Consider the following 14,257-nt stretch of genomic DNA (forward strand, 5'->3'; position numbering starts at 1 on the left):
GGTTTACAGCGTGATGGTTTGATTTACATATATTGTGAAATCATTACCACAATAGATTTTAACTAAACCATATACATTATCTCATACAGATAAAAGAAGAAGAAAAAGAATTTTCTCTTTGTGATGATTGGGATCTACTCTCTTAACACCTTTCCTATGTATCACACAGCAGTGTTAACCACAGCCATTATATTGTACATTACATCCCTACTACTTATTTATCCTATAACTGGAAGTTTGTACCTTTTGACCACCTTCCTCCAATTCCCCCTCCCCCACCCCCTGCCTCTGGTAACCACAAATCTGACCCCTTTTTCTTTGAGTTGGGTGGGGAATTTTTTGTTTTGTTTTGTGTCATTAGATTCCACATATAAGTGAGATCATACAGCATTTGTCGTTCTCTGTCTGACTTATCTCACTCAGCACAATGCCTTCAAAGAGCATCCATGTTGTCACAAATGGTAGAATTTCCTCGTTTTTTATGGCTGAATAATATTCCACTGTATATTAATATGCCACGATTTCTTTATCCATTCATCCATCTTTCTATGTCTTGGGTATTGTAAATAATACTGCAATGAACATGGGGGAGCATTTATCTTTTAGAGTTAGTCTTTTCGTTTCCTTTGGATATATTCCCTGAAGTGGAACTGCTGGATCATTTGGTATTTCTATTTTTAATTTTTTGAGGAACCTCCATACTGTTTTCCATAGTGGCTGCACCAATTTACAATCACATCAACAGTGCACAAGGGTTCCACATCCAAGCCAGAATTTGTTATCTCTTGTCTTTTTGATGATGGCCATTCTAACAGGCATGAGGCGATATCTCATTGTGGTTTTAACTGTATTTAAATGCATTGCGTTTCCCTAATGACTAGTGATGTTGAGCAACTTTTCACGCACTCAATATTTTCTTTGAAAAAATGTCTTTTCAAGCCCTTTGCCCATTTTTTAATCAGGTTCTTTGTTTTTTTTTTGCTATTGAGTTGTATGAGTTCTTTACATATATTTTGGATATTAACTCCTTATCAGATGTATGGTTTGCAATTATTTTTTCCCATTCTGTAGGTTGCTTTTTCATTTTGTTGATGATTTCCTTTGTGTGCAGAAGCTTTTTAGTCTGATGTAACCCCACTCATTTATTTTTGTTTTTGTTGCTTGTACTTTAGGTGTGATTTCCAAAAATATCATTACCCAGACCCATGTCAAGGAGTTTCTCCCTATGTTTATTTCTAGGAGTTTCATGGGTTTAGATTTTACATTTAAGTCTTTAATCCATTTTGAGTTATTTTTTTAAATGGCATAAAATAGGGGTCAAGTTTCTTTCTGTACATGTGAATATCCAGTTTTCATAGCTCCATTTTTCAAAGAGACTCTTTTCTCTATTGAGTATTCTTGACTCCTTTGTCAAATCTAAGCTGACTGTATATACTTGGTTTTATTTCTGGCTCTCAGTTCTGTTCCATTGGTCTAGATGTCTGTTTTTATGCCAGTACCATACTGTTTTAATTACTACAGCTTTATAGTGTAGCTTACAATCAGGGAGTGTGATGCCTTCTGCTTTGTTCTTCTTTCTCAGGATTTCTTTGGCTATTCAGGGTCTTTTGTGGTTCCATATAAATTTTAGGAGTGTTTTTTCTATTTAAGAAAAAATGCCATTAGGGGCCGGCCCTGTGGCTAAGTGATTAAGTTTGCAGGCTCCACTCCTCAGCCCGGGGTTCATTGGTTCTGATCCTGGGCGCAGACCTACACACCTGTCATCAGGCCATGCTGTGGTGGCATCCCAGACAGAAGAACTAGAATGACCCAAAACTAGGATATACAACTATCTACTGGGGCTTTGGGGAGACAAAAAAAGAAGAACATTGGCAACAGATGTTAGCTCAGAGCCAATCTTCCTCACCAAAAAGCATACCTAAAAAAAAAAAAATGCCATTGGGATCTTGATAGGGATTGCATTGAATCTATAGATGGCTTTGGTAGTATGGACATTTTAACAATATTAATTCTTCCAACCCATGAACACAGGATACCTTTCCATTTATTTGTGTCTTCTTCTATTTGTTTCATCACTATCTTATAGCTTCCAGAGTAGAGATCTTTCACCTCCTTGGTTAAATTTATTCCTAAGTATTTTATTGTTAAAAAATAGCATTCTTGACTTGTGACTTTTTCGGTGCAGCTTCACACAATTCAGTTGACAAACTAGACAAAAGTGACCCTGGAGTCAACTCTACTGAGAACAGAATCCAATAAGACAGCAGGGTTCTACTATTTTATAAAGAGCCCTAAAATGTCAGCAGCATAGGAGCTTCTTCTGGTCATGGCAGAGAGAAGAGATCAGCAAATCCTCATCCCCATAACAACTATAATACTGGGCAAAATTGTCAAAAACAATTTCAGCACTTTGGAAATCAACTCAAGTCAAACGATAAATTGAGAAGTGTTTATTTATGAAAAACTGCTGACCTTCATTCAGGTAAGAACAGTGGGGGTCTGGAGCATTCTTGCCTGGGCTTCTCCCATTCTCCCGCTGCCTCCCATCTTCCCCAGCTCATCTGCACAGTGGCAATGGCCCTGAAAACTTGCTGCCACAGGAGGCCACAGAGGTAAAAATCCCACACCCAGAGGTGTTGTCAATAAAATGAGCACACTCCATAAGAAAAATGGGGAATGCCCACAATTCTGCTAGCCTGAGATTACAGTCCTGCTTGGAGCAAGTGTCAAACTGTGCACATGCAGAGAAGAGCTGAGAGGGCCCCATGGGAAGAAAAACCCACATCTAACTTGAAAACTGCCAGCCCTTTGAGTGTGTCCCCACCCACACTCACACACAGATCCATAGGGAAGATGGATAATGCTGTTTGATCTCAATCAGCATTGAAATCAATAACTGCACTAAGCTAGGAAGTCACAGGAGTGACCTCTAAAAAGAAAGGCTAAAGTATAAAACAAAAACTGAGCAGAGACATCAGCCCCTGCACATACAAGAGACACAGATTCTCAGACTAAGTCCAAGTAAGTTACTCAAAACAGACAAACAACAACCAACCTCATGGAGAAAATACCAGAATCCAGAGTTGCTACAATACATTATAAAATGTCCCGTTTTCAAGAAAAAATGACGAGATATCCAAAGAAACGGGAAAATGTGACTCATACACAGTCAATAGAAACTAACTCTGAGTGTACCCAGATATCGGATTTAGCAGACAAAGACTTCAAAACAGCTATTATAAATATGCCCAAAGAATTTTTAAATAGCCCTGTTTAAAGACAAAGAACAATATGCTAATAGTGAGTAAAAAAAAGGAAATGTCAACAGAGAAGTAGAAACTATAAAAACAAGTCAAATGGACATGAGATGAAGTAAATAATTCACTAGCTAGGGTAAAGAGCAGATCTGAGATGGCAGGAAAAAACTCAGTTGAGCTGAAGATAAATCAAAAGAAATCATCCAATCTGAAGAACAGAGAGAAGAAAGATTTTAGGAAAATGAAAAGAGCATCAGGCACCACAAGGAAACATCAAGCTTACCAACATGTGTAAAGGAAGTCACAAAAGAAGAGAAGAGAATGAAAGGGGCATATAAATATTTTTTAAATAATGGCTAAAAACTTCCCAAATTTAATGAAAAATATTAATCTATAGACTTGAAAAGGTAAACTACAGTAAAATAAGTATGAATACAGCCACACTTAAACACATCATAATCAAATTGTTGAAAGACAAGACAGAAAAAATCTTGAAAGCAACAAGAGAAAGACCCACCATATTAAGTATAATAAAAATACAATTAGCAGATGCCTTCTCATCAGAAACAATGGAAGCCATACAGCAGTGGAAAGACATATTCAAAGAGCTGAAAGGAAAAAATCTATGAATCAAAAGTTCTATATCCAACAAAACTATGCTTCAAAACTGAAGACAAAACAAAGACTAAGAGAAGTCACTGCTAGAAGAACTGACTTAGGAGAAATACTAAGGGAGTTCTTCAGGATGAAAAGCTATGATATCAGTCTCAAATACACAGGAAGAAATAAAAAGCACCAGAAATGGTACATACGCAGGTAAATTTTTATAAAAGACTATATAGATATACAGAAAGCAATAATTCTAACGCTGTATTGTGGGGTCCAAACAGAACATTTTCCATTTCCATGTGAGAAACGTCATAGCAAAAGTTCCCCTATATTTTACTGAAATTGTCAGTATTAACCTAAAATAGATTTCATAAGTTAAGATGCATATGCATAATGTAGTCCCTAGAGTAATTACAAAAAAAAACCCCTAAAAAATATAGTTTAAAAAATCAACAGAGAAATTAAAATGGTACACTAGAAATATTTATTTAATACAAAAGTAGGCAGTAAATGAGGAGGAGAGAAATTTTAAAAAGTGAGACATATAGAAAAAATAATAAAATGGTACATGTAAATATTCCCATACTGATAATTACATTAAAGGTAAATGAACTAAACACTCCAATCAAAAGGTAGGGATTGTCAGGCTGGATAAAAAAGCAAGATCCAACCATGCTGTCTAACAGAGACATGTTTTAGATTCAAAGCCATAAATAGTTTGTAAGTAAAATAATGGAAAAAGATATACAAACAGTGAGAGCTGTCATGGCTATAATATCAGGCAAAATAGATTTTAAGAAAAGAAATACTTTTAGGGACAAAGAGGAACATTTTGTGACAAATAAAAATATAACATTTTAAATGCATACATATTTAATAACAGGGCCCCAAAACTGATAAAATAAAACCCGACAGAACTGAAAGGTGAAATAGACAATTTCACAATCACACTTGGAGATTTCAATATCTTACCCTCAATAACTGACAGAATACCCGGAGGAAATAATACAGAAGACGTGAAAAATACTATTAACAAAACTGACATAACATTTACAGAACAGCTCACCTAACAGCAGCAGAATATATATAGCTTTTAAGCACACATGGAACATTCTCCAGAAGGGACCATATGCTAGGCCATAAGAAAAGTCCTAAGGAATTTAAAAGTATTTCAATGATTTCAATAAGTTCTCTGACCAGAATGGAATTAAATAAGAAATTTAATTTGGAAATTCCAATATTGAGATACAAAATAACAAAAGTTAAAACTGTGATGATTCTAAGATTTTACCCTACTGGCAAGCTAAAAAGTTAACCTGTCAGTTTTAAGGATGCTGGCAGAGCACATGAAACTCCTAGGACAGAGAAATAGGACAGTTCAGGTTTTTTCCTCACAGCAGTAGCAGTAGCCAGAGTATCATTATTTCCGGGCCAGTTTCTCAAGCCCCAGCTCTCACAGTACAACAGAAAGAGGGTGAGGTGACACACGCACATGCACAATAGGAGAGGGGACCTAAGCTTAGGAAACATGAATCTTTTCCTGAATGGCAGCAGGCATGTCTTCCCACTGCTGAGGAGGAAGAGATTGTCTCTGTCTTCCAAGGCTGTTCACGATATAAACATCCTTTAAAAGATAGGCCAGAACAAAGGCAGTTAGTTCCTCTGGTCAAAAAACATGCAGAAGCATAAGAGTTCCGTGGAGAACTGCCTCCCAAAACAAAATTCTAAATAAACAACGGATCGAAGAAATTAAAAAGAAAACTAGACATTTTTAAAAACTGAAAACAAAAACATGTCAAAATTTAGGAATGCAACGAAAGCAGCATATAGAGCAAAATACATAGCGTTAAACGTCTATATTAGAAAAGAAAAAAGGTCATAATAAAAACTCTCAACATACTAGGAAGATACTGAACTTCCTCAACCTGATAAAGGACATCTGCAACATCATACTTGATGAAAGACTGATTTCCCCTAAGATCAGAAACAAGGCAAAAGTACCTGTTCTTATCACTTCTATTCAACACTATACTGAAGGTCCTAGCCAGTGCAAAACATACGACATCCACATTGAAAGGGAAGAAGTAAAACTGTCTTTACTTTCAGATGATATGATCTTGTATGTAAAATATGCTAAAGATTCTACCAAAAAAACCTACTAGAACTAATACATGAATTTAAATCACAGGACATAAGATGAATATACAAAAGTCAATTGAATTTCTATATTTCAGGGGCCAGCCCCATGGCCAAGTGGTTAAGTTCGCACGCTCCACTTCGGTGGCCCAGGGTTTCGCTGGTTCAGATCCTGGGCACGGACGTGGCACCGCTCAGCAGGCCACACTGAGGCAGCATCCCACGTAGCACTACCATAGGCACTCACAACTAGAATGTACAATTATATACCGGGGGGTTTTGGGGAGAAGAAGGAAAAAAGAAAGACTGGCAACAGATGTTAGCTCAAGTGCCAATCTTAAAAAAAAAAAAAAATCTATATTTCATTGTTATACACTAGCAATGAATGATCCAAAAATGAAATTAAAATAATTCTAATCGCAACAGCATCAAAAAGAATAAAATGCTTAGGAATAAATTTAACAAATAAGTACAAGACCTGATTATATATATTTCTTAAATATGACAACAAAAGCATGGTTATAACAGAAAAAATTTAATAAATTGGACTTTAACAAAATTTAAAACCTTTCATTTTCAAAAGACAATATATTAGAAGGAACTGACAAACCACACTGGGAAGATTTATTTGCAAATTATATGTCTGCTATAAGAGTTATATCCAAAATAATGAATATTTATAGCTCAAAATAAGATGAACATCCTAATTTAAATATGGGCAAAAGAGTTGAACATGCATTTCACCAGAGGATATATGAATGACTAATAAGCACATGAAAGCATGCTTAATAACATTGGTCATTAGAGAAATGCAAATAAAAATCACCGCGAGATACAACTACATACCCACTAGCAAGACTATAATCAGAACTGATAACATGTGTGGGCAAAGACACAGAGAAACTGTAATTCTCATACATTGCTGGTAGATATGGCGCAGATACTTTGGCAGTTTCTTAATAAGTTAAACATAAATTTACCATATGACCCAGCAATTCTACTCTTAGTATCACCCAAGAGAATGAAAATATACGCCCACACAAAGACTGGTACAGGAATGTTCACAACCGCATTATTCATAATAACCAAAACTGGATATTTTCTGACTTTTCTATACTAACAATCTCTCTCTCTGAAATGACCTCTCATATAGTAGTATCTTCAAGGTCCATCATTATCATAGTCATGTGTTGATCCAATGTTCATTAACTGGCAAACAGATAAACAAAATATGGTATTACCCATACAATGGAATACTATTTAGCAATAAAAATGAAAGGAATATGGATATATGCAACAAGAATGAAGCTCAAAAACATTTTACTCATTAAAAGAAGCCAAGCATAAAAAGATTACATTGTATGATTTCATTTATATGAAATTTCCAGAAAAGGCAAATCTATAGAGATAGAAAGCAAATCAATGATTGCCTGGAGCTAATGGAGGGAGCAGAGATGGGCTATAAACAGGCATGAGGGATTCTGGGGGTTGATGGAAATGCCCTGAAAGGGGATTGTGGGGGTGGTTTCTCAATTCCACAACTTGCTAAACATCACTGACATGTACACTTACAGGGTGGTCCTCAGTGGCACTGAGATTGTCCAAGAAACTGCCAAGACATGAATTTATTTGTGCTATCCGAAAGACATACATGTTCTTGCTCTTTTTACAAAATCTGAATAAGGAATGCATGTAGGAGAAAGGTCAATCTTCAGATTTCTTTTCTACCATATCCACGACTTGTTTCCTTCCTGTTACGGCCCTACTTACAGCTCTCTTAGCAGAAGTAAAAGAATCCCCAGGGAGCTGAGGAATAGAAAAGCAATGATGAACTCTGGTATAAATGTCTTCTCTCACTAGGAGCCTGTGAATCTCACAAACAGCTCATAATCAACCAGGAGAGGGCATGATCAGTGCTTACCCACATACAAGCTTCTCCTGACCCTCACTTCTTGCATTTATCAAAGGACTTAAGCTTCCTGACTCGGGTACGTTAAAAGAGTGGTCCCACGGTTTTTCACATCACACTGATGCTATTCCTTGGCTCTTACGGGGCCTATCAACAAACAACAGCAAATGATAACACTTACATATATACCTACCAAAAGAAATGTCCGGATTGTTCTTATTTTGTTAAGTTCAAGCAGCAATTTTTGTGCCTTCTCATGGTTACTACAATATTCGTCATAGATACGAAACTTGTCTTTCTGCGAATTCAAGTAAGAATAAATTAGAGTCATTTCATGAGCCATTTTGAAATTTTAACCTGTGTGATGTTTAGGAACAGACTTTATCAAGTTTTACCATGTTTCAAGAGCTCTACTGTATGTAGATATAAATGCATTTTATTTATTTATTTTCCCTGATCCATGAAGAAGAGTCTAGAAAAGGAGACATATCTTAATTATAGTGCAATATGATATAGGCAATCATAGGTAAATGAACCAAGTGGTAGCAAATTACAGAGAAAAGAGTACTTGGCTTTGCTGGGAGGATTCAGATACAGCTCTAAAAAGGAAGTAATAGCTGAGCAAGGCCCGGAGAGATGAATCCATGAGTCCCAGGCAGGGAGAGGGAAGTAAGTATTTTAGGAAGAGGGAAAAGCAAGTGCCAGATCATACAGGAATAGAGAGACACAGTACCCTGTAGCTCATATGCACCGATCTGGACTGTCGTGTTTAAGAGGGACATTGACAAATTAGAGAATATTCAACAAGTGACGAAAATAACGACAAACCCTGAAGACACGACATATGAGAGGTGATTTCAGAGAGAGAGATTTGTTAGTATACAAAAGTAAGGAAATGGTAGCTAGTTTCAAATAGCTGTCATACCGTAAAGAATTTACAACTGCCATAGGCCAGAACACAAAATTAGGACCACTAAGATGGAAACTGCAAAGGCAGGGATGGGCAGCGATAGCCAGATTCGGGATTAATATAAAGACGTTCTAACAATTAGAGCTGCCACTTAAAAGTGGACAAGCAAAAACAAAATAAACAACCTTCACAGATGCTGCTTCTTTCAAAACAAGAGGAATTTCACCATCATGATCTCTAAGCTCCCTTCCATCTGTAAGATTTTCTCTAAGTGGCTATGATCAATGTCTATCTAAGCAGCACGAAGAGAAGAGGCAGACACAGAAAACGTATTGATCAAATATTAGAAAAGAAGTTCATCCTCTGAAATTTCTAAGACGTGCATTTAGATAGAAACAGCGAGGGCTCTTTTATATAGCCAGTAGAAAATGTATTGAATTGCTTATTTCAAGAGATGGTATGAACCAGAATAAAACAAACTTCAGAAATAGTTTAGCTAAACCCACGGGTGACAGATTCATAGCGTGTTACTGAGGAAATGGATGTCAGGGTGCAAGGTTCCCATGTGTAGCCCCGGACTGAGCTAGCAACTACTCCAGCTGGCAGAAGATTTGAATTCTTTCATGAAAGGGAACAGTCTGGAGTAAATGGACATAAATATATGTGGGCTCCCAGTTGTGCCAAGGAAAGTACAGCTTGATCTTCCTACACCCGAGGAGCCTCTCCCTTTAATAGAAATACCTTTATGAATATTTTCTGATTATAAAAATAATAGTTTTTATGTGAGAGTCTGCTCATTACATACAGAAATATAGATCAAGAAACCACATATAGAAAACTTTATTAAAAAACTAAATAGAAATAAAAATAAGCAAAAAATGATTTCTATAACAGAATAGCCTTACATATTTTTAAACAAAACATTAATCGCATTTTGATAAATAAATGGCTTCAAATTGGTGTTCTGAAAATTAGCATTAGTGGAATAGTATAAACAGCAGCCGTATTTTTCTTTTTTTTTAAGTATGAATGTCCTTTAGTTCTGAAAACAATTTTCACTATACAGGTGGCTTTTTACTTTGCAAATTGATTGCATAAGTAATTCTAGCTATTGTGTACAAAGAGATGAAAATGATCATACAAGCATGACATATAATTTGAAACAACTGAGTACCGACTTGTTATTCTTCTTCATTGCTCAGTACCACTTTCTGAAAAAACTATCCTTGAGAAAAATTCAGACACGGGCATATGTGTACCTGTAGCCATCCAGTTTGCTCACCTCCAGGTTCGTCACAAGTCAATTAACAAGGGAACATTCTGACTAATAGAAGGCTCATCGTGCCATTGTAAGAGTAAGGATTTTCTGCTTCAAAAGAGAAATGTTCTATGTTTGAGAGAAACATAAAAATCCATTCATTATGAACAGCCTGAATATTCATTAGAATTCAAAGCTACAGAGGATGCGAAGAACTAACTTGTTGGGAAAAAGAAAAGGCTGTTTATTCCTCACTGAATAAAATGGAGGATGTGAGGCACTCTCCCCTTTCCTGGCTCTAAGTAGAAGATTTCATTGGCCTTAAAAGACCCCAAACTTTTGGTGTCAGATTTCCCTTCTGATACTGAACATACTACTATGCCAAAAGCTAAACCTTTAAATCTAAGGGGAAAGGGCTTCTAAAATAAACAGAAATTTATCCTACAAAATGAAGAAAGCAGGTTCCCACTTCTTGTTGAGCGTTAGGTTCAGGATGTAAGCATTCTTCCACAACTTTTAAGAACTCTTTATGTACTGCAAGAATATCTTCAATGTTGGAGAACAGCATCTGTAAATAAATAAATGTGTAAGTAAGTGCAATAGGGGAAGCTCGTTTAAAAAAAGAAGAAGTCTATGCAAGTATAGTATTCTCTCTCCAAGCTGAAAAGTTCAGTGGATAGCTATCCCACACCCACTCCTTCCTCCCACCCGGCTGGCAGAGCACCCATCTTGTCTGGACATTCTCTCCACTCCCACAGAACTCGAGAAACCAGGAACCTATTCCTGGCTCTCAGGAAACGCCTGAGTGACTGAATCCAAGCATCAGTCCAACCCTTTTACCAAAAATGGGCTACAGGTAAAACAGTGGCCGCAGATTTGCTGCAGGCTTTGGAGAAGGGGTTTCTTTGCTCCTAAGAAGGACACTGGAAGTTGCTGTGCCTGGGAGGTCTGTGTAGGACAGCTACAGCATCATTTTGTAGCTGTGGGAGGGGCCAGCTCAGGGGCAAAGCTGATAACCTGGATGGCAGAGTGAAGAGCTAGAGAGAACCTGACAATCTTATCGACCTCCCCAAGTCACTAGTCCTGAACCTTCTATTCTGTCTGGAGTTCCTAAAACAAGACCCAAAGTATCTTCAAGTCAATTTGAGTAATAGGTGTCTTTTGCTTGCAACAAAAAGCACGTGAACTATAATACTCCCATGGCGAGGAGAGTTTGAAAGTTGGTATTTAATAATAGTCAGATGTGTATAAAATCCTTGGAAATTTTTTATTTTCAGCAAAGTAAAACAGCAAGTTAGCATCAAAAATAAATATCAGCGATGATTTACACAACTTAAATGAGTAACGACGACTACAGCACAATTAGTGTTCATCTCCCATCCCTTTTTTTTTTCCAAACTCTTCACAATTTTCCTTCCCTACAGTTTAAAAGGAAATGTTTCTATGTTTGTTTCTGAGTTGAAGATACTGTGCAGACTTTCTTTTCTGCACCAGTGGACCATCCAAATCCTTTGTTCTTTCGTGATCAGAGCCTTTAGTGATCAGAGATTGGAGCATCTGCCCACATCCTGTCTTCCTGAGCCACCTCCAGCAATCATCTTACACACAGCTCAGCTCCCTCCCTCTCGTAGACTCTAAGGTTCTTCGTCTTGGGTTTATTTTTCTTCCTCTTTTCAAACTTTCCCAAGGCCTTGGCAAGAAATTTCTCTATGCTTTCTACACCGTCCTCAACTCCCATTTCTTTTCTCAAACCTTAGTTCCCTTTTTCTAATGTTCACCCACACAAGGGACTAGCACTAGAACTTATACTGAACTGAAGATCAGTTGAAAAGTCCTGACGCCATAGCCACAGATAAAATTTGATCTAAAGGAGCTTGTCCTTGGCTTGAGGGCCAACTGCACCTCCTCACCTTCACTGTTTCTTCTGTTACATTTTTGTCAACTTTTGACGCTGCACACTGGTACATTCGGTGTAAGAATGCCTGCACAAAACAAGAAAAGACACTATGAAGGCAACATTAGGTTAATAAAACAACTAGGTGTTGATTAGAATTAAATTAAATTTTTTACAGAAACCAAAGTTTGTACCAGAAATCAAAGTATAAAGTGGCACAATATTTCGAGGACAACTTGACAGCATACCTCAGATTTTTAAATGGGCATTCCCTTTAACCCAGCATTTCCACTTCTAGGAATTTATCCTAAAACAATATTCAGACAAGGAGTTTCAGTGGATTTATTACAGAAGTGGAAACACTGGAAACAACCTAAATTCATCCAACAAGGGAATCATTTAATATATTATGGTACCTGCAAAGTATGAAATACTATACAAAAGTATAATCCTAAATGGAATGCAATGAAAATTATATAATTATATATACATGTGTTTATAAACATATGTCTATAAAATTTTGTCTGGTGAATAAATCAGCAGCATACTTGATATGTACATAGATATACATAACGCATACATGTGTGTAGACATAAGCATATACACACACACATACATACAAGTATATATACATAAATACACACGTGTAATGTCAGTGGCATTCATACTGAGAAAACATATGAGGCATAGAGCAAAATGGAAACAGTGGTGACCTCCAGATGGTAGGAAGGCAACCCTTGTACCTTTTCAGAATATTTGGCTGTGAGCATGTTATAACTTTTATAAAAAGAAAAACAAAACTATTTAAAAGAAACAAACCAAACGAGCCACAGGATCTCACTCCTAGCATTAGCTTCAGCTCCATCTTTATTCCCAATTCAATCTGTCCATGTTTCAGATTCCATAACCAGAGCTACATCAGTACGAACAGCCTCAACTGAACGAAATAATTCAGCTGAATTAAATAAAATGAATAAGAAAATATTGGACGCCCCCTTAAGTTTCTTATTGGAAATACGTGATGCAATTTTTTGAACTAATTTCTAAAGTTAGGTATAATCAGCAATGGAAAGAGATTTTGAATTTCTGACTTTAAGTGCTCATTTTCATTAGTGTTATAGTCTGTTTACTTTTTAATTTTAGTTTTGTTTTCCTTGAATATTTTTCCCCACATGCATACCAAAAAATGCTCTTTAGCTCTTTCCATTTAGTCTGGAAATACCGTGGGTGGCTTAGTTGCCTAATTTACATTTCAGTCTGACCACAGAGTAAACAGGTAACCTCTCGTGCAAGCAGAGCTTAAACTTCACCTCTCCATTTATAAACCTTTTCCTCATAAACTGAATTCAGTCACATTCTGGAACCAGTAAGTTAAAGTTAGGAAGTAGAAAAATAAATCAAAATACGAGTTAGAAGGGAACATACAAACTAACAAAGTAAACTATATCTTTATCTAACTTCTTATCTTCTTATCCTCCGTGACAATATGGAACTTTTTGTTGAACTGTATATGAAAGAAAACCTGGAACTTGTTAGCATTTCTGGCTAAGGATTTATTTTTCCCAAGAGCCTCATTTATACAACAGTAAAGGCAGATTTCAGATAATTTGCTGACAGCGCAAAACCATGAAAACCATTTGACATTTTTTACAAAATGTGTAGGTCTTCCTCCTGAAGATAAAGATAAATAACGTGTTTTCAGAATCACCCTTTAACAACCAGCATCTACAGAGTCCCTTCAGACTTTGGTAACTGGGGCATTTAATCTTTTTCAAATCCATCAAGGAAGCATTAAGACCCTAGTCACAAACATACGTGAGCAATTTAATATGCTGGTTTATCTCTGCATTTGCTCATTCTCACTGGGCCACAATTTCATCAGAATTAGAGCATCTTCACTTTGAGGCAAATATATTACAAATAAGTGCTGGAAAATAGCTTCTAATGCCAGTTGTTCTCAAACTTTTTATTGTGTACAACACTTGGAGAGTTTCTTCCAAATGCAGATTCCCTGGTCCCATCCCAGAAGGTCTGATTCAGCAGAGTGGTTTGTATTTTGAACAAGCTCCCTATGTGATTCTGATGCACATGGTATAAAGACCACATTTTTACGAACATTCTTTTATATTTACTCTTCCAAAGACTGAAGAAACAGCCTTAGACAAATAAGTGAGTCTCAATGAGAAAAATGGGTACAATGATTTCACTTGACTTCAACTCTATGTCACACTCCCTCTACGTCCAACACCCTCTTGCTCAGCCACTTGTGGTTTCTGATCCCTCA

The 14,257-nt window shown here is 36.6% G+C and overlaps 1 protein-coding gene across 2 annotated transcripts in view; it reads right to left on the reverse strand.

Annotated features, from left to right (window-relative positions):
- Window positions 1-14,257, reverse strand: part of PREX2 (phosphatidylinositol-3,4,5-trisphosphate dependent Rac exchange factor 2) — a 274,795-nt gene that overhangs the window by 194,892 nt on the left and 65,646 nt on the right. For both annotated transcript variants that reach the window (XM_014838489.3, XM_070481134.1), the window contains 3 exons: window positions 11,990-12,061; window positions 10,525-10,647; window positions 8,105-8,209 (listed from right to left, as the gene is read on the reverse strand). In XM_014838489.3, the coding sequence (XP_014693975.3) occupies window positions 8,105-8,209; window positions 10,525-10,647; window positions 11,990-12,061 (300 nt within the window). The remainder of the gene's footprint in view (window positions 1-8,104; window positions 8,210-10,524; window positions 10,648-11,989; window positions 12,062-14,257) is intronic.

The sequence above is a fragment of the Equus asinus genome, chromosome 12 (assembly GCF_041296235.1).
Source record: "Equus asinus isolate D_3611 breed Donkey chromosome 12, EquAss-T2T_v2, whole genome shotgun sequence".
NCBI classification, from domain to species: Eukaryota; Metazoa; Chordata; class Mammalia; order Perissodactyla; family Equidae; genus Equus; species Equus asinus.